This window comes from Podarcis muralis, chromosome 1 (assembly GCF_964188315.1).
Source record: "Podarcis muralis chromosome 1, rPodMur119.hap1.1, whole genome shotgun sequence".
NCBI lineage: Eukaryota > Metazoa > Chordata > Lepidosauria > Squamata > Lacertidae > Podarcis > Podarcis muralis.
The window spans coordinates 119,800,380-119,819,141 of record NC_135655.1 but is presented as its reverse complement, the minus strand read 5'-3'; the positions used below and the strand labels follow the sequence as shown (position 1 = coordinate 119,819,141).

General features: G+C 46.7%; 1 protein-coding gene across 2 annotated transcripts in view; it reads right to left on the bottom strand.

Moving 5' to 3' along the window:
• Positions 1-687: 687 nt before the first annotated feature.
• NAB1 (NGFI-A binding protein 1) overlaps positions 688-18,762 on the bottom strand; it is a 53,622-nt gene continuing 35,547 nt past the window's right edge. Inside the window, exons 5-8 of one of the 2 annotated variants that reach the window (XM_028750579.2) lie at positions 12,180-12,296; positions 6,782-6,923; positions 5,152-5,301; positions 688-4,442 (exon numbers count right to left, since the gene is read on the bottom strand). In XM_028750579.2, the coding sequence (XP_028606412.1) occupies positions 4,351-4,442; positions 5,152-5,301; positions 6,782-6,923; positions 12,180-12,296 (501 nt within the window). In that variant the 3' untranslated portion in view covers positions 688-4,350. The remainder of the gene's footprint in view (positions 4,443-5,151; positions 5,302-6,781; positions 6,924-12,179; positions 12,297-18,762) is intronic. The other variant, XM_028750586.2, reaches the window with a different exon arrangement.

Sequence of the window (18,762 nt, the reverse complement as noted above, 5' to 3'; positions counted from 1 at the left end):
ATTCTTTGGGGGAAACCATAACTGTTTAAAGCGGTATGATACTGCTTAAAATGGACAGTGCAGATGGGTGTTACAAACACTTACACATGTGCAGAGACAACTTGTGCCTGTGTTCAGTGTAACATGTGAAGTCATAAACTTCAAATTCACACTCGTTAAGTTTCTCCCCAACCTTCTTTGCGCCAACACTGTATGGAAGTTACTTGCTCCTCAGTAACAACACAGAGCAAGGCACAACAGGAAAATTTGTGCTGACACCATAAATAGTTCAACTTCAGCTCAAGCCCAGAACTGAGTACCGTATTTTTCGCTTTATAAGACGCACCAGACCACAAGACGCACCTAGTTTTTGGAGGAGGAGAACAAGAAAAAAATATATTCTGAATCTCAGAAGCCAGAACAGCAAGAGGGATCGCTGCGCAGTGAAAGCAGCAATCCCTCTTGCTGTTCCGGCTTCTGTGATAGCTATGCAGCCTGCATTCGCTCCATAAGACGCACACACATTTCCCCTTACTTTTTAGGAGGGAAAAAGTAAGTCTTATAGAGCAAAAAATACGGCAGTTCCCGTAAACCGGTATGCAAACCAGAATTACCAGAAGAAAGAAGGACAAATATGCAGTCTTTATTACTCCTGTAGCAGAATTACCTCTTTGCTCCTTCTGTTTAAAGTAAGACAAGGGGAGGGAATTCTTTGCCAATGAGACTTTTTTATTTTGTATCCAACGAGGCACACAAATGCAGACAGACAAGAACACAAATGCAGACAAACAAAGATCACACTTTGGTCAAAATAACCCTGCTGAAGCTAACAGCCAGGCTTCCTTAATATCCCGCCCCCCATTCGAAAGTTATAGAGACAAGACTTTTTTTCTGCCTGTATTGCTGACAATCGGTGAGTCTTAATTATTAGCATTCTAGAAGAAGCCTGTGTACTGACTGCAAGATAAGTGAGATCTGCATCTTGGAAACGTCGTGAGGTAAGTCAGAAGGGCGTGTGATGAAATCAAACGCATCTGTGCATTTTGCATGAATCGCTCTCCATGTGTAAAGTTCTATAATTCATGAAGCAGCACAAGCTACAAGGCTTGACTAGGCTTCTTCGGGTGAGAAGAGTTTACCATTTGGGAAAAAGGGGTAAAGGTAAAGGGACCCCTGACCATTAGGTCCAGTCGTGGCCGACTCTGGGGTTGCGTACGCTCATCTCGCTTTATTGGCCGAGGGAGCCAGCGTACAGCTTCCGGGTCATGTGGCGAACCAGAGCAGCGAACGGAAATGCAGTTTACCTTCCCGCCGGAGTGGTACCTATTTATCTACTTGTACTTTGACGTGCTATTGAACTGCTAGGTTGGCAGGAGCAGGGACCAAGCAACGGGAGCTCAACCCGTCGCGGGGATTCGAACCGCCGACCTTCTGATCAGCAAGTCCTAGGCTCTGTGGTTTAACCCACAGCGGTACTTCCAGTTTCCCATGTGCTCTCTGAGGTGAATGTACTGTGTGCCCTTCTGTCCCCCTGAAATCAGCTCTTATTTCTACAGAAGAAGAGTGGCATGGAACTTCTGGCCTTCCAGAACTACAACTCCCATCAGCCCCTAGTGAGCTGGGTGAACAGTCAGGGATGATGGGATTTAGCGTACAGCAACATCTGGACTGTCAAAGGTAGGTAGGTAAGATGTTTAAGAGTGCCTTTCAGTGTTCCCCGAACTTGGGTCTCTGGCTGTTTTTGTACTACAATTCCCATCATCCCTGACCACTGGTCCTGCTAGCCACAGATTATGAGACTTGTAGTCCAAATACAGCTGAAGACACAAGTTTGGGGAACACTCCATAGCTGCTTCAGCTTACTTTGTTAGGATTTTTTTTTTAAAGGTTGTTTAACACACAAAACAAAATGTAAAAGCCCTGCTTATTGGGACTGAAATGATTTGCAGGACTGCTTTTTTTAAAAAAAGTAAAAGTACCTTAGTACTTACAACACAGCTGTCTCAGGTCATTTACAACTGAAAATAAAAAAATAGATCTGTACCACAGATTTAAATTTACATTACATTGGCCTTTATAAAACAAGATGCTATATACTATGGGTAAGTGGTATGTGCTTTCTTTGCTTGTAATTACTGTCAGAAATTATGAAACTGCTCAGATATCTGCTACTTGAAACCTTAGTTCACATGAAAACACACATTATTAATTCACAAAACAATAAAATGACCCAATTTTAAACTACACATTAATCCATCTGTTTTGATCCATTAAGCTGAAGATTCTACTCTGTTGAATACATTTCTTCGTCAGTAAAGTAGTACAACAAAATTCCAAAAACAGTATTTTCTCTCTCTTTTTTTTTAAAAAAAAGATCCCCCCCCCCATCTATAATATTAAGAACATGTGCACTGGTGTTTCTACTATAAAGCTTTGCTCCACAAATCAAGTGATAAACAGTTATTAAACACATTTTACAATGATACCAGATAGTTGTGTGGACATGTCACCTTACACTTTACACAGAGTTTCAATATGGCATATGGAATGACTCGGTAAATCACTATTACACGGAGCAAAATCTTCAGATATGAAGAGCAATATCCTATTATGGCAAATCGACAAGAACCGGTGGCGTTTTCATCACCCCCCTCCGAAAGTACTATAGGCAAATTCAGCATTTCAAAAAAATAAATTAATTATAGTTTTGAAAACCCCGTTTTTAAATGCAAACACACGATCTGAAGGAATGAAAGAGAGGTGGCTATTATTAGGTAGGTCCACATGTCACAATGATGTTGTGCATAACATGCAGACACCACATTGAAATACCCCGGAAATGTCTCTGTATTAGCCGGTTGTTACATTACGGACAAAATGGCACCCTTAAGAATCGAATCATCCTGCACAGCAAAAAATCCTCCAGAAAATAAATAATGAGTACAGTGGTACCTCGGGTTACATACGCTTCAGGTTACACACTCCGCTAACCCAGAAATAGTGCTTCAGGTTAAGAACTTTGCTTCAGGATAAGAACAGAAATCAGGCTCCGGCGGCACGGCGGCAGCAGGAGGCCCCCATTAGCTAAAGTGGTGCTTCAGGTTAAGCACAGTTTCAGGTTAAGAACGGACCTCCGGAACGAATTAAGTACTTAACCCGAGGTACCACTGTACAGTTGTTCATACATACAGTTCCATGAGACTGTAGCCAATATTCTGCCTTCTAGGTTTTGCTGGACTAATCCCTGAGAGCTGCAGTCCAGCATCTTCTGAAGCATCCGACTGGCTACACCTGCTGTATGTGGTTTATATTATATTATATAGGAGTAAGCTACTCCTGTAACAGTAACGTATTCCTCCTCTTATTTCTCTTGTGTGTATTGGTTGTTTCAGACAATACAAATTTCTTGCAGTGCTTTCCCAACTCTTCTGTTATCTGGAACATTCCGGCTTGAGAAAATCAGAACGACTCTAAGGATCATTCCAAAATGTTGCCAGCATTGCAGCAGTTGCCCTGGCAGGCTTAACCAGAGTGCCTTAATAAATGCAGATGCATTTGTTACCCTGTTTGAAGTGTACAATATGAAGCAACAGTGTGCTGCTGCTTCTACCCATAATTCCCTAATTGCGGGCAGGAACACAACGTAGATAAATACAGAAATGTCTCCAGGAAGTGCTTGAGAATGACCTTACATCAATAAGCATAAAAACGCCAGTTATCATACAGTCAGCTCTTGCGAGTGCTATTTCCCTATAAAATCGTATGTAATTGGTTTTTGTTTTTTTGTTTTTTGCTTCTAAAACTTAAAACATTGAAAACCTGCTGTTAAAATGCTTTCTTAAGATGCTGTTCTCCCCTCCTTAAGTCTTCTGTCCAACTTCTTCAAAGTAAGGATATTTCTTCTTTAAACCCATCTCAGTTATTGTTACATCTCTACATTTAAAGTAGACATTGAAAACTTCAAGTAAAAATAATGGCAGCCACATCTACTGGACGTAATACAAATCTATGACACCTATTAGTTGTTGGGGTTGTGGGTCTGTGTGTTTCTAAACTTTTAAGTTATACAAATACACAATACATTCTTAAATAACAAGGGCCCACAGTATTATTAGTTTGTGAGCCTTTCCCAAATCACAAAGCCGCTTTTTCATTCCATAAACGTTTGCACCCACTTCTCGTTGCAGCTGCAGTTTTCAACTGGTTATTTCGTACGTCAGTTCCACAACATGACAGTCCCAGTCCTTAGGCTTTGGCTATGAAATCGCTTATTTCAATGAGGCAACGCTGGTTATTAAGGCATGTTTCCGTTTCTCATTCAAAGCTTTATTTTAACATTTTTTTAAAAAACAAAACAAAAAGGGAGCATGGCTATCTTGTATCTTCTGGCTCTGTCTTTATCACCTTCCTTTCAAGGCTGTTGAAAGCAGAGTGAGGAAAATCTTTTAAGATACCAAGGCCTTCTGCAACAACAAAATGGATTCCTTTTAGAAAAATATGGACCCGAAACAACAGTGTTCTTTTCGACCAGTTGTAGTCAATAGATAGCTTATAAAATCTTACACAAATGTACCCTTGTAGTACCAAACAGCAATAAATTCAGTTTAACCACTAGGCGATATCTGCTTTCCGTCGTAATGTACCCCCAGCGGTTTACGACAATGTAAAAACATAAAACCAAACAATAAGATTATAAAAAGTTATAAGCAAAAAATGAAATTATAAACAATACTGATGTGGCATGCAGTTCTAGCACCCCATGTGGTGGGCCTTGCAGATATTTCTGCTGTGAACCCTGAGGCATGCTGGAAAAATGGAGAAATGACATTTGAATGAGGCCCGAAATATCACTAAGCACTTAAAAGGCTATACAAGATGCCTGAGAATTATTTTCCCTCTCCTGAGAGAAAGAGCCCCACAAATTTCACACGATAGAGTTGGCCCCAAGACATTTTGGCACCTGAGGTAAACCATAAAATGGTGTCCCCCTCACCAGCAGGAAAGAAGGGATGAGGGAAGATCTACATCTGGAAGATCTCCATTGGGATCTGCTGCCCCTGTAAAACCTGCTGCCTGAGGCGGTCACCTCACCTCGCCTCATGGCCCTGGTCATAGTTGTTATGAGCAACTATGGCCCTGGTCATAGTTGTTATGAGCAGGAAAGATTTTTACCTGAAGGCTGTGACTTTGCTTCAGCACTGGCGTACAATCTGCTCAAGTCACTGCAGAGAGGCTTCACGACGTGAGGCTCATCGTCTAATGAAATGTGAGGCATATGCCTATTTGGTAGACTCGACATGCGTAGATTTAAAGGCCTTTCCCCTAAAATATATTGTCAAAGAGATATCCATTCAATACTATAACCGAGAGGTGGTCCACCCACAGTGCTGCTAATCGTAGCCCCCCAACAGCCCACGTCACCATCATATGATCATAACTTAATATCAATCTCCATTTTATTCACTTGTATATGCTTTTATGTGTGTTTTAATGCTGCCGTTTTCCTGATTTTAGCATGTACAGTGGAACCTCAGTTTCCGAGCGCCTCAGAAGCCAAACAATTTGGAACCCAAACGCCAAAAACCCAGAAGTGAATGCTTCCGTTTCGAACGCTCCTCAGAAGTCAAACGGCTTCCAAGGCGAGTTTCTCCATTTTCTCCATTGACTTTGCCAACCGCCCATTGCGCCTTGGTTGTCGAACATTTCTGAAGTTGAACAGTCTTCCCAACGGATTACGTTCGACAACCGAGGTTCCACTGTATTTGTTTTCAATTTAATGATCTATTGCTGTCTTTCAGACTCTACACCACTTACAAGATTTCCGAAATATTTGCACTCAGGTGCCTCAAGGTGACTTACATCGTAAAAACAAAACATTGTAAAAGGTAGAAAGGTAAAGGACCCCTGGACAGTTAGGTCCAAAGGAGACTATGGGGTGTGGCGCTCATCTCGCTTCAGGCCAAGGGAGCCGGCGTTTGTACACAGACAGCTTTCTGGATCATGTAGCCGGTATAACTAAACTGCTATTGGCACATGGAGGACTGTGATGAGTGCCAGAGCACATGGAAACGCCCTTTACCTTCCCGCCACAGCGGTACCTATTTATCTATTTGCACTGGTGTGCTTTTGAACTGCTAGGTTGGCAGAAGCTGGGACAGGGCAACTGTAAATAAATAAATGTAAGTCCAATCCATTCCAATTAACTTTATTGTACTAGCCACTAGCCATGACAAATCTGAATCAAAAATAAATATAAGCAAAAGGCTTGTTGTGCCAGAAATAATGGCCTCTTTTTAGATCTCCACGTCTCCCTTACAGTTCACTGTACAGGGTCTTCTTTTGCGGAAATGTAGGTCAATAAACAATATCTCAGAGCTGTGGTAGCCCTTGCTCCTCTCGCAATCCTAAGGGCAACTTCAAAGTCTTCCACCCATGTGGCCTGACTGCTTCCATATGGCGTGTGGCATGGAAACATGAAGCCCTTTTCATAGCAGCCATTGCAGGCATGGTCTGGAACTAGCAAAATGCTTGTGAGATCATGTGGATGACCCAAGCCAGGTGGGAACAACCACAGGAGAGGCAACCACGAAGGAATCTAGGTCTCAGAGGGTTTATTTCTCCCAACACAGTATGTACACAGACTACATTTCTGCCCCCACAATATTCTCCCAAGAAATCATTAACCACAGGAAATTTCATTTCGTCATAATTTAGCAATCGTCGCTGTTGCACCAGTCTCACGAAAGCTGACAATTCTAAAACAGATGTGTGATGGCAAATACATGCCTGGAAGCTACTGTACCTTGCCCAACACCATAATCCGATGTCAAGCCATTGGCACAATGCTCTTCTGAATTTTGTCTGTAGAGGCCCGTAGAAAGGCGTCTCTCCAAGCCAGCTTGGCTGCAGAGAAACTCCATCTGCTTGGCCATCATCTTCTCCGGCTGCAATTGAGACAAAGGCAGATTTAGGGACTTGCCACAATTACTGTTAAGTTGTGGGTGAACATATCAGACGACACAGCGATTCTCCAAACAGCTCTTGTTTATTCACAGGCCAGAACAGAAGTGAAATGAAGGGTTCAGCCAGGCTGCTTATATAGAGCTCCAGTACAACGTAACTGTAACAACTTTCTGTAACTATCCAATCACTGAACGTCACTTTCAACCCCTTATTTGCATATGTGGACCTGAACTATCTACAGTATCCCCCTGGTGGCCCAGGGTGAGAACTCCAATACATAACAATTACAATTACTAAGTACAGTCATTTTACACCAACCAGATGCCAAGTGGAGTACTGTACACCGAAATGGCATAGTCTCGGCCAGGAATCCTACAAAGGCTGAATTATGGAGGGAGGAGCCTGAATTATCTACGAAAGGCTGAATCATGGAAGGAGGAGACGGACAACCAGCAGTGGAGCTGGTGATCTCCAAGCAAAAGGAAATCAGGGAGCCAGCAAAAGTTAAGGATGACAGAATCCGAGAGTCATTGCCTGGTTATTAATCCCTCTCAATGCTGACTGATAAAGGTACCCCTGCCCGTACGGGCCAGTCTTGCCAGACTCTAGGGTTGTGCGCTCATCTCACTCTATAGGCCAGGAGCCAGTGCTGTCCACAGACACTTCCGGGTCACGTGGCCAGCGTGACGAAGCTGCTCTGGCAAGCCAGCGCAGCACACGGAACACCGTTTACCTTCCCGCTAGTAAGCGGTCCCTATTTATCTACTTGCACCCGAAGGTGCTTTCGAACTGCTAGGTTGGCAGGCGCTGGGACCGAACGACAGGAGCGCACCCTGCCGCAGGGATTCGAACCGCCGACCTTTCGATCGGCAAGCCCTAGGTGCTGAGGCTTTAACCCACAGCGCCACCTGCGTCCCTAATGCTGACTGATAAAACACTCCAAAAAAGCAATCATAATGCAATAGTCAGGATTGTTTTCTTTTGGTGTTGTACCAGCACTCGGGAAAACAGGTAAAACACAACACAAGAAGAATCTCAGTACACTTGTACATCTGGTCACATCATGGTTGTTGGGTTGTTGTTTTTGCAGACTTGAGAGAAAATAACAATTAGCTGAAATCTACAGCAAGCTGCTTCAATTCAAAATTTGATTGGGGGAAATTCTCGAAGTTAATCAGAATTCACTACTCTGTTCCAAATTTCTCCCTCCCATCCTACTGGGGTACCAAAATCAAACAAAAAACGGAAAGGAAAACAAATCTACAGCTATTTTCAACCCACTTAAACATTTTGGCATCTTTAGGACCCTTCAGAATGAGCTGCTGCCCATTTTGGGTGCCTATTTCTAATCAATCAATCAATCAATTAATATTTCAACAGCAACTTTTTTTCCTTCTTTGAAAAATTGCAAATACAATTATGGCAAGATTTCCCTTAAGCTTTATTTTTGGAAATAGCACTATCCATTTTTTTTTTAATGCCAGCAATCTGCCATTCTGAAAAGTGTAGCATGGCAGTATGATTGTGGGGGGAAACAGTGTGAAAGTTTTGCCTGGAAAAAGACCAGGGCCTTATACACTACAGGAGAAAGATAATCAAAAACCTGTTAAAAGAGAGTGCAAACTTATCAATGCCAAGAGAATTATAAACTCTGAATGTGATCTATTTCCATTACTGTGATGTAGATCATTTGGAAAAAGGCAGAATTGTAATTCTGAAAATGTGTAGGTTAAATGTTCCATAGTACAGGATTTAGATGAGTCCTTAATCAAAGTCAAAGCAAGCTTTCAGATTTTGCTTTTCCCGTAGAAGTCATCACGTTTCCACAGGTGGTGGAAGTGCTTTAGCACTTTTGCTTCATGACCATCTCATCTTCTATCACCAAAAGTTCCCCTTTCCAAGGGGTTAGTTACCCTCCTACCCATGCCTATAGCAAAACTGTTTCTCTCTTGGTAGCTGGTATTTTTTATTTATCTCTCCCTTCAGATCCACATCTCCAGTGCATACACCAATCTGGTTTCATCTGCAGCCACAGGTGCAATGGTCTTTGCGCAAGCTCTCTGTGTATTTCCACACACCAGGCTTCAGATCCAGTAACAGCTGTCTCATTGCACTCCCCAAGCTTTCTGAGGTCAGGTGGACTGAGTTTTCCTTCTCACCTGTGAATACAATACAGTGGTACCTTGGTTCCTGAACAAATCAGCTCCCAGACACCGCAAACCCGGAAGTGAGTCTTCCGCTTTGTGAACGTTTTTGGGAAGCCAAATGTCCGACACAGCTTCCAATTGAGTGCAGGAAGCTCCTGTGGCCAACTGGAAGCCGTGCCTTGGTTTTCAAACCGTTTTGGGAGTCGAACGGAAACCTGGAACGGATTAAGTTCGAGAACCAAGGTTCCACTGTACTAGCTTCCTGACATTCTCTAGGCCTCTCCTTCAAGAAGTATGAATAGAAACTGGCATGTGGGTTTCTTGCATTCCTCCTTGATGAGGAAAACTCTTCCTTGGGACTTTTCTAGCTGATGTAATTATGGTCTTCAGCAGGTACAGGAAGCAGCTACAAGGAGATGAGCTCAGCAGCCTCCAGGTGAAGAAGCTACACCAGTAAAAATTGAAGCTCTCAGCACTGAAAGCACGGCATTCGATTGGTGAGTGCGTCAGTGCTTTCAAGGATGAAGCCATTGCACAACCAGATAGAACTGTGATGGTAGAAGAAACTCAGATGAGGACAGAGAGCTCACAAACCCAAGGCAAGAAATGGCATCAGTATGAATCTGTTAGGAGACACATTGGTGCTGTCTGTAATGAAGTGGCTGACTCACTTGATAACTTCTTAAATAAATGTTTTGATGCCAATCTGTTGCTTGCCGTGAAGCCGCTTGCCACCTATTGGAAATGGTGCTAGGTGCAGGATTTTTGATCTAGCACAACTTTCCCTTGTACAACGTCAGCGATGTTCACAAGGAGACACTGTCCTGTTTGGTTCGTTTTCTCGCGTTATCCGATGCACAGACTCACAGCACATCTTCTGGCAGCCGAGCCTCATAACACTGATGCTGAACATCTCAAGTGTGACCTTGGAAGTCCATCAACAGAAACAGACTCACCGCTGATTCAGAAAACGAATGCCTCATATAACTACCATATAACTATGTTGCCATACTGTACCTACGGCACCGCCTCTCCTGGTGTGTCCCACAGAGGAACTTACGGTCTTCAAGCAAAAACATCTTGAAGGCCACAGAGAGGTTAGGCTGGCCTCAACTAGAGCCAGGGCTTTTTCGGCTGTGGCTCCGATCTGGTGGAACGCTCTGTCACAAGAGACTAGGGCCCTGCAGGACTTGACATCTTTCCGCAAGGCCTGCAAGACAGAGCTGTTCCACCAGGCCTTTGGCTAGGGCACAGCCTGACTCCCTCCTTTGGCAATCTTCACAGAACTCTAGCCCAATGGTTGCCATCAATTTGATCTGAATTAATTTTATAATGAAATGATTTTCGAATGTTGTATTATTTTATTGTTGTTAGCCACCCTGAGCCCGACTTCGGCTGGGGAGGGCGGGATATAAATGAAATCTTATTATTATTGTTATTCCTCGGAGGGGATCCGAGGACATCGGTGCTCCTATGGATTAAAAAAATGTAAGCGCAGAACCCACGGCATGGCTAAACCAAGAGAGCAGGTGTGGTTTCAGAGATTATTTTTTCAGAGGCCTGAAAGTGAAACTGCTGATGATGCCCAGTCCCAGATGGTGAGATCTAACCAGCTCAAAAGTAAAATGAAATCGAACGTGCTCAGCCTCGTGTGGAAGGAGGCAGCATGGCACAACAGAGTAATCTTCTGTTCTGTGTTTGTTGTGTACTGGTCTGTAATGACTGTATACCTACATATACCATTTAAGTATAGTTCAATTTGAATCAATAAATGCCTTGGACTGGCCAAGTAATTGGTCCTCGTAATATACTGTATTGATGGGGGGGGGCGCGTTGAGCAGGAATTCGAGGGAACTAAGTTCCCTTACCTTTTTAAAATTAAATAATATTTTTTGTCTGGGAGGTTGAAAGAGATATACACCCAATGCCTGGGCAAAAAATCCACCTATATCTGTAATCAATGAAGTTGTGGGCATTTTTAAATCCAGATCATTGTTTGCTTGGGTTTATTAATCACATCTTACATTTAGCCACTGCCCGGGGCATGTGCTGGGCCCGCAACAGACAAACAAACAAACTTTGTGGTGAGTTCCCCCACCTTTTTTCCAGAAAAAAGCACTGTGTATTGATACAAGGTTATGAAGATTTGAAAGGAGCCAGTATTTATCTTCATTTCCTATTTATTTTTATCTTTTCTCAGCTGTTCCTTTTTTAAGGGACTGCTTAGTTCCTTTTTAAATCCCACACAAAAATGTATCTCACACTGCACAATCGCAGCAGGCAGCATTTGACACTGGCAGGGCTTCTGACGAGGGCTAGCGAGTCAGGTGTAGAGGCTGAAGTGGAGGAGATCTCAGAGAAGCTTAATTGTAGAGGATATCACCATGTTCAGCAGCGCGGAGACTTCCCTCTAGCAAGGCAGCAGCACTCTGGTAGGGATTATCCCCTCTGCTATCTGCGCTGCTCATCTTGCAATGGCCCAGAGAGCTTCTGGGTCTCCACTGAAGTATCAGCACAACACACTTTTGAGGCTGCACAAGATCTGCGCTATGTCACCTGCCTACACTTCACGAAGCAGGTGAGCAGGTGATAAGTTCTAGCACACCAGCCTTAGAAGAGGCAGAGTCTGAGCAGTCAGGGAGGAAGGACAATAGGGGTGAAGAACGAGAGCTCTCAGTCTCAAGTTTCCTCCATAAAGTTGAAGGCAGCACAGCTTAGACAGGTGATTATGGGGGATCTGGTGTGGTTATCTGCCCAGATGCCAAACTCTGTACTGACAAAGAGGCAGAAAACACTGAAAGATGCCCCTTGCTCCGGTCGTTTAAAATCTTCATCCCCTTACTATGCATGAAGATAAAGCTGTAGCCGTTACGAGTGTGTGTTCGTATGAGCATGCCATTTTCAAAAAAAAAACAACACCAGTTGTGAGTCATACCACCTACACTGGAAGTGAAACGATCGCAGCCAGGTCAGAAGGACCCCTTGATCTGCAGAACGGGGACAGAGTGTCCTGTAAGGAAAGAACTGTGATTGTTCTGTAAGAAGCATTAATACGAGGAAGCCTTTTATTGCAGCCCCTAGGTTGTTTACCTGTGAGCCAAGCGCTGCCAGGTCTTCACACTTTCCTTTTGACAATGCCTGTTGTATTTTGACTGAATCCTGCTGGTAAAAACTCTGGACTGCGTCGTGGAAGTCAGGGAAGCCATCCTGCAAACATGAAAAAGCAGGGAAAGGAGCTGTTACTATTTCAGAATGTTTCGATTCACAAGATATTTTTCCAGTCTTAAATCATCACTACAGCCAATGGTGTGCGTGTAGAGCGAGAGAATAGTTCTTTCGCAGTTATTTTAAGGGCAAAAATAAACGTTTCAAGGTTTTGAAGCTGAGCAAGTGCAGAACAAAAGTAGGTTCTTTTAAAGGCACAAAGAAATGCTTCGAGTGCAAGTTGTTCTACCTAAATGAAAGCTTGTGGCACAATAAATGTGCTGGCTTTTAAGGTAGCAAAAGACTCCTTGAAGTTTTATTTAGGAATTTCAATCAGGAATATCAAAAGGTCTGCTTTGTGCAAGTTAAGACATTAGGATGGAAGGGAAATAAATAAGTAACCTTATCAGCAAGCAGTTTCCAAACGCAGCCACGGTGCTTTCATTCTGTTGTGAAAGCACGAAAACGTACAGCAAAAAGGAAGCCCATGTTGCATAACGTCACATTACAACTCCTTTTTCTGAATGACAAACCAGCACCGCTGGTGAGCCATTGCTAAACTCCCACCCCCCGCCAAAAGGCTTGGAACTGTAACGGGAAGCAAAGTGGACTGAAATCAGCTGTCCCTCACAGAGCAAAAAGCTGCAAAGTTTGCTCCCTAGAAATTCCTGATTGCCATAAACTCGCATTTAAGAAGACGTGCTTTAAATATGCTTGGTGCTCATCAGCCTACGAGGGCAGCTTTCGCAAAACAGGCACCTGCGACAAGCCTCATTTGGGTGCTCAAGCAACAGGTGGGGAGGGGATGGTGGATGCCCCGCCCCACCCCAAAATCATGGGTGCTGCCCAAACCTCTATTGCTGAATGAACTGATGTGGTTAGAAGCTCTCTTCAGATTTCCCCACTCAATGGGGGAAGGCTTCGCTGGGAGCAGGGCTTGCACTAGTGACTCTACCGCAACCTTTACATGAATTGGCTATGAACTCCTCAAGAGCGCTGCGATCTTGCTCACAGCACTGTGAACGCAGTTGTCCTAAGTGGCAAGGCAAAGCTCCTCTGATTTTCCATCCCCACCATGGCTGCAGCGGCAGAGAGAGGAGAGGAGGAAGGTGGCTGCGACCAGCAGTATTTAAACCTTTAACCCAGAGCTTTTCAACCTTTTAAAGTCCATGGCTCCCTTGACCAACTGCATTCTTTCTGCAGCACCCCTGTGGGGCTCAGGAGCCCAGTTATGTCACCCTCTTGCCTGCAGAGTTGGCAGCCTCTCACCCTTTTTCGAAAGGGAAGTGGGTGGCGCTGTGGTCTAAACCACAGAGCCTAGGGCTTGCCGATCAGAAGGTCGGCGGTTCGAATCCCCACGACGGGGTGAACTCCCGTTGCTTGATCCCAGCTCCTGCCAACCTAGCAGTTCGAAAGCACATCAAAGTGCAAGTAGATAAATAGGTACCACTCCAGTGGGAAGGTAAACGGTGTTTCCGTGTGCTGCTCTGGTTCGCCAGAAGCGGCTTAGTCATGCTGGCCACATGACCCGGAAGCTGTCTGCGGACAAACGCCGGCTCCCTCGGCCTATAGAGCGAGATGAGCGCGCAACCCCAGAGTTGTCGACGACTGGACCTAACGGTCAGGGGTACCTTTACACCCTTTTTCGAACACCCACCCTTGTAGAGGGTTCCCTCAGCCTCCTCTCCTTGGGAGTCCTCAGGGCAGCCGCTGCTGCCGACCCTGGTCTCTGAGCTGCTCCCCAATGCCCCAAAGAGAGGTGCCTCCTCACACTGCCCCACAGGGGCCTGGGAAGCACCCCCTGGACAGCCCCAAAGGCACCATTCGCCTGGAGAGCTTGTAGCCAGGGCTGCTGCAACAAACAACCATGCAAGCCTTTGGGAGGCAGAGACGCAAGAGGGCATCAGAGGAAGGAGGAAAAGAAAGAGGGACAGAGGCCAGTGTTGCCCATGGCACCCCTGACCACCATTCAAGGCACCATTCAAACCACTGCTTCAACCACATGTTTCACTGATAATTGCACAATGATAACACTGTTTATTTGGAGGAAGAATGAAAACAAACACAGAGGTCTGGGGTGAACGTGACTGGAATTTCCTATACCCGTTCCTACCCAGCTGGTCTCTTCTACCCCTGCTTTTTTGGAAGCTGCCCAGGTTTGTATATGACTCTTCCTTCCGAGCCCAGGTGGCTTGGAGCAAGCATTGCGGCTCATCACCCAGAAATACCACTACAAGCCTTAAGTCCAAGTGGCAACTACTTAACATGCTTTCACGCTGCATCGCAACCACCCCACAAAAAAAGAGAGAAAGAAGTAAAATCCGTAACCCGCCTACTTCTTCCTGGGATGTCACTTTGAAAGAAAAGTGTATGTTTTTTTTAAAAAAAGAGAGAGAGTACCTATTTTTTTCTCTTTCTTATTAAGTTTTTTATAGGTTTTTAAAATTAATATTCCACCTCAGCACATAAGGCTCCAAGGAGGCCTCGGAACATTGCTGCTGCCGCTCTGCCGGTGAGTCTTGGGGAGGACCGCTCCCCCCTGAAGCCCATTCTCCATCTTGGGCCTGGGGGCGGGCCCCATACTCCACCTCAGCACATAAGGCTCCAAGGAGGCCTCGGAACATTGCTGCTGCCGCTCTGCCGGTGAGTCTTGGGGAGGACCGCTCCCCCCTGAAGCCCATTCTCCATCTTGGGCCTGGGGGCGGGCCCCATACTCCACCTCAGCACATAAGGCTCCAAGGAGGCCTCGGAACATTGCTGCTGCCGCTCTGCCGGTGAGTCTTGGGGAGGACCGCTCCCCCCTGAAGCCCATTCTCCATCTTGGGCCTGGGGGCGGGCCCCATACTCCACCTCAGCACATAAGGCTCCAAGGAGGCCTCGGAACATTGCTGCTGCCGCTCTGCCGGTGAGTCTTGGGGAGGACCGCTCCCCCCTGAAGCCCATTCTCCATCTTGGGCCTGGGGGCGGGCCCCATACTCCACCTCAGCACACAAGGCTCCAAGGAGGCCTCGGAACATTGCCGCTGCCGCTCTGCCGTGAACATTGTGGTGGGCCCACACCCACCACCGCCACAACTTTGGGGACACTGGTGCTGCTGCAGCAAATTTTTAAAATGTTTTTATATATTTTAAAGTGTTGTAAAGGTGTTTTTACTTTTTATTGTGTTGTACCACCATAAACGGTGGTTTTATCCATGTATTTTTATTTTGTTTTGTTTTATTTTGGGTTGGGGCGGGCTGGTTGTTGAGTGGGGTGGGGATTGGTTTTGTCCTGGTGTAATTGTTTCTGTTTGTTTGCTTTTATATTTTGTAAATGGAGGCGAATATGAGGCTTGGGATTCCTACTGTGGAGGGGCAAGGGAGGTATGGCGGTGGGGGCAGATGTTATAGGCGAAGGGGATCGAGATACGGATATGCTCGTACCCCTTCCAATCTGCGCCCCATCCCGAGATACGAGGGTAGGGTGAGCAAGGATTACTCACCTCCGTCACTGGTGTTGTGCAATGCCAGGTCTATAGGCAACAAAACCGCCACCCTGCGAGATTTCTTCATCTCTCAGGGGGTCGACCTGGCTTGTGTGACGGAGACCTGGGTGCGCGAAGGGGATACTGTTACCTTACGAGAGATGGCGCCCCCGGGTTTCTCCGTCCTCCACCAGTCGCGGACTGTGGGCCGGGGGGGAGGGGTGGCATTATTAATCCGGGAAGATTGTTCTTTCAGGGCTCTACCATCGCCATTGATCCCCGGCATTGAATGTGTTGGCCTAGTGTGGGGCTCCGAGGTGAGCTTGGCTGTCTGGCTGGTGTACCGGCCACCTAGCGCACCAGCAGCCACCCTGTCAGGCCTGCTGGAGGCGGTGGCCGGCTGGGCCTTGGAGTTCCCTAACCTATTGGTATTGGGGGACTTCAACATCCATGCTGATGCCACTCCCTCCTCACAAGCTCTGGACCTGGTGTCTTCCATGGCGACACTAGGGCTCTCCCAGTTTGTTTCGGGCCCCACACATCAAGCAGGCCACACGCTGGATTTGATCTTTGGCGTCGGTATAGATGTGATCATGTTTCCTTCGATGAAGGTGCCATGGTCTGATCACTACGCTCTGAAAGCCAGGATTGACGTTCCACCCCCACCCTGCTTGGGTGGCGAGCCAATTTGGGCTCGCCCGCGGAGGCTGATGGACCCTGATAGATTCCGTCAAGCCTTGCGGGACCTTGCTCCCCCTGGCGACTCATTGACTGAGCTTGTTGAGGGCTGGAATACCCAGCTCCTGGCAGCCATCAATGAGATCGCACCTAAGCGCCCTCTGCGACCCCGCAGAAACCGGGCTCCCTGGTTTACCGAGGAGCTCCGGAAAATGAAGCGGGACCTCAGACGGCTAGAGCGAGTATGGCGGGGTGCCCGTGACGGAGCTTCAAGAACATCCTATAGAGTTTTTATGAAAACCTATGAGATGGCAGTGAAGGCCGCTAAGAAGTCCTACTTCTCGGCCTCCATTGCATCCGCTAGCTCTCGCCCGGCGCAATTATTTAGTATAATTCGGTCTTTAACGTCCCTCGAAGGACAGCCAAATTTAAATAATAATTGGACACACAGCTGTGAGGCATTTGCGAGCTTTTTTGCGGAGAAGGTCCTGTTGCTCCGCCATGACCTCCCCGCCAATTTCGATACAATAAAGGAACTGGAGGCCCCTCGACTGTCCTCGGGTCCAGTATTGGACCACTTTGACCGGATATCCCCAGCCGATGTGGACAGACTCCTCCGAGCTGGAAAGCCCACCACTTGTCCTCTTGACCCGTGCCCGTCCTGGCTGATTAGAGCGTGTCCAGACGAGGTGCGGGGCCCCCTGGGGGATATCATCAATTTGTCCCTTGGCACCGGGACATTCCCAGGGGAACTGAAGGAGGCAGTGGTGCGCCCGCTTTTAAAGAAAACATCATTAGATCCCTTAGATCTATCCAATTACCGCCCGGTTTCGAATCTTCCATTCCTGGGTAAGGTGATTGAGAGAGCGGTTGCGGAACAGCTTGGTAGGTTTCTGGATGAAACATCGGCTCTGGATCCATTCCAGTCCGGCTTCCGCGCTGGTCATGGGACCGAGACGGCTCTGGTCGCCTTAACAGATGATCTCCGTAGGCAGCTGGATCAAGGCGGGTCGGGGCTGCTGATTCTTCTAGACCTGTCAGCAGCCTTCGACATGGTCGATCACGAACTCCTGGACCACCGCCTTGCCGACGTGGGGATCCAGGGCACAGCCCTTCAATGGCTGCGCTCGTTTCTCTCTGGTCGGGGACAGAGGGTGGCGCTTGGGGGGGAATTGTCATCCCGCCACTCCTTGGTGTGTGGAGTGCCTCAGGGTGCGATTCTCTCCCCGATGCTTTTTAACATCTTTATGCGCCCCCTTGCCCAGCTTGTCCGGAGTTTTGGGCTGGGCTGCCATCAGTATGCTGATGACACCCAACTCTATCTGTTGATGGATGGCCATCCTGACTCGGCCCCAGACACACTGATCAGATGCTTGGAAGCTGTGGCTGGATGGTTACATGGGAGCCGGTTGAAGTTAAATCCTTCGAAGACAGAGGTCCTCTGGCTGGGACGGGACGATATGAGATTGAGGGGGCAACTCCCTTCTCTTGCGGGGGTGCAATTAGTGCCAGCACCGTCCGTTAAGAGTTTGGGTGTAATCTTTGATACCTCCCTCTCCATGGAGGCGCAGATTGCAGCTATAACAAAGGCGGCATTTTTTCATCTCCGCCAAGCTAAGCAGTTGGCTCCTTACCTCTCTCGCCCTGACCTAGCCACTGTGATCCACGCGACGGTCACCTCCAGACTGGATTATTGTAACTCGCTCTACGTGGGGCTGCCCTTGAGACTGACCCAGAAACTCCAGCGGGTGCAGAATGCCGCAGCGAGACTCCTTACGGGGTCTTCGCTGCGAGATCACATTCATCCGGTGCTATACCAGCTGCACTGGCTCCCGGTGGAGTACAGGATCAGGTTTAAGGTGCTGGTTTTAACCTTTAAAGCCCTATACGGCCTAGGACCCTCGTACCTACGGGACCGCCTCTCCTGGTATGCCCCACAGAGGAACTTACGGTCTTCAAATAAAAACATCTTGAAGGTCCCAGGCCACAGAGAGGTTAGGCTGGCCTCAACTAGAGCCAGAGCTTTTTCGACTGCGGCTCCAACCTGGTGGAATGCCCTGTCGCAAGAGACAAGGGCCCTGCAGGACTTGACATCTTTTCGCAGGGCCTGTAAGACAGAGCTGTTCCACCAGGCCTTTGGTCAGGGCGCAGCCTGACTCCCTCCTTTGGCAATCTCTACAAAGTTTTAGTCTATGGTTGCCATCAATTTGTATTTTAATTAATTTTTAGAATGTATTTATAATGTTGTACTGTTTTAGTGTTGTTAGCCGCCCTGAGCCCGGCTTCGGCTGGGGAGGGCGGGATATAAATAAAATTTATTATTATTAT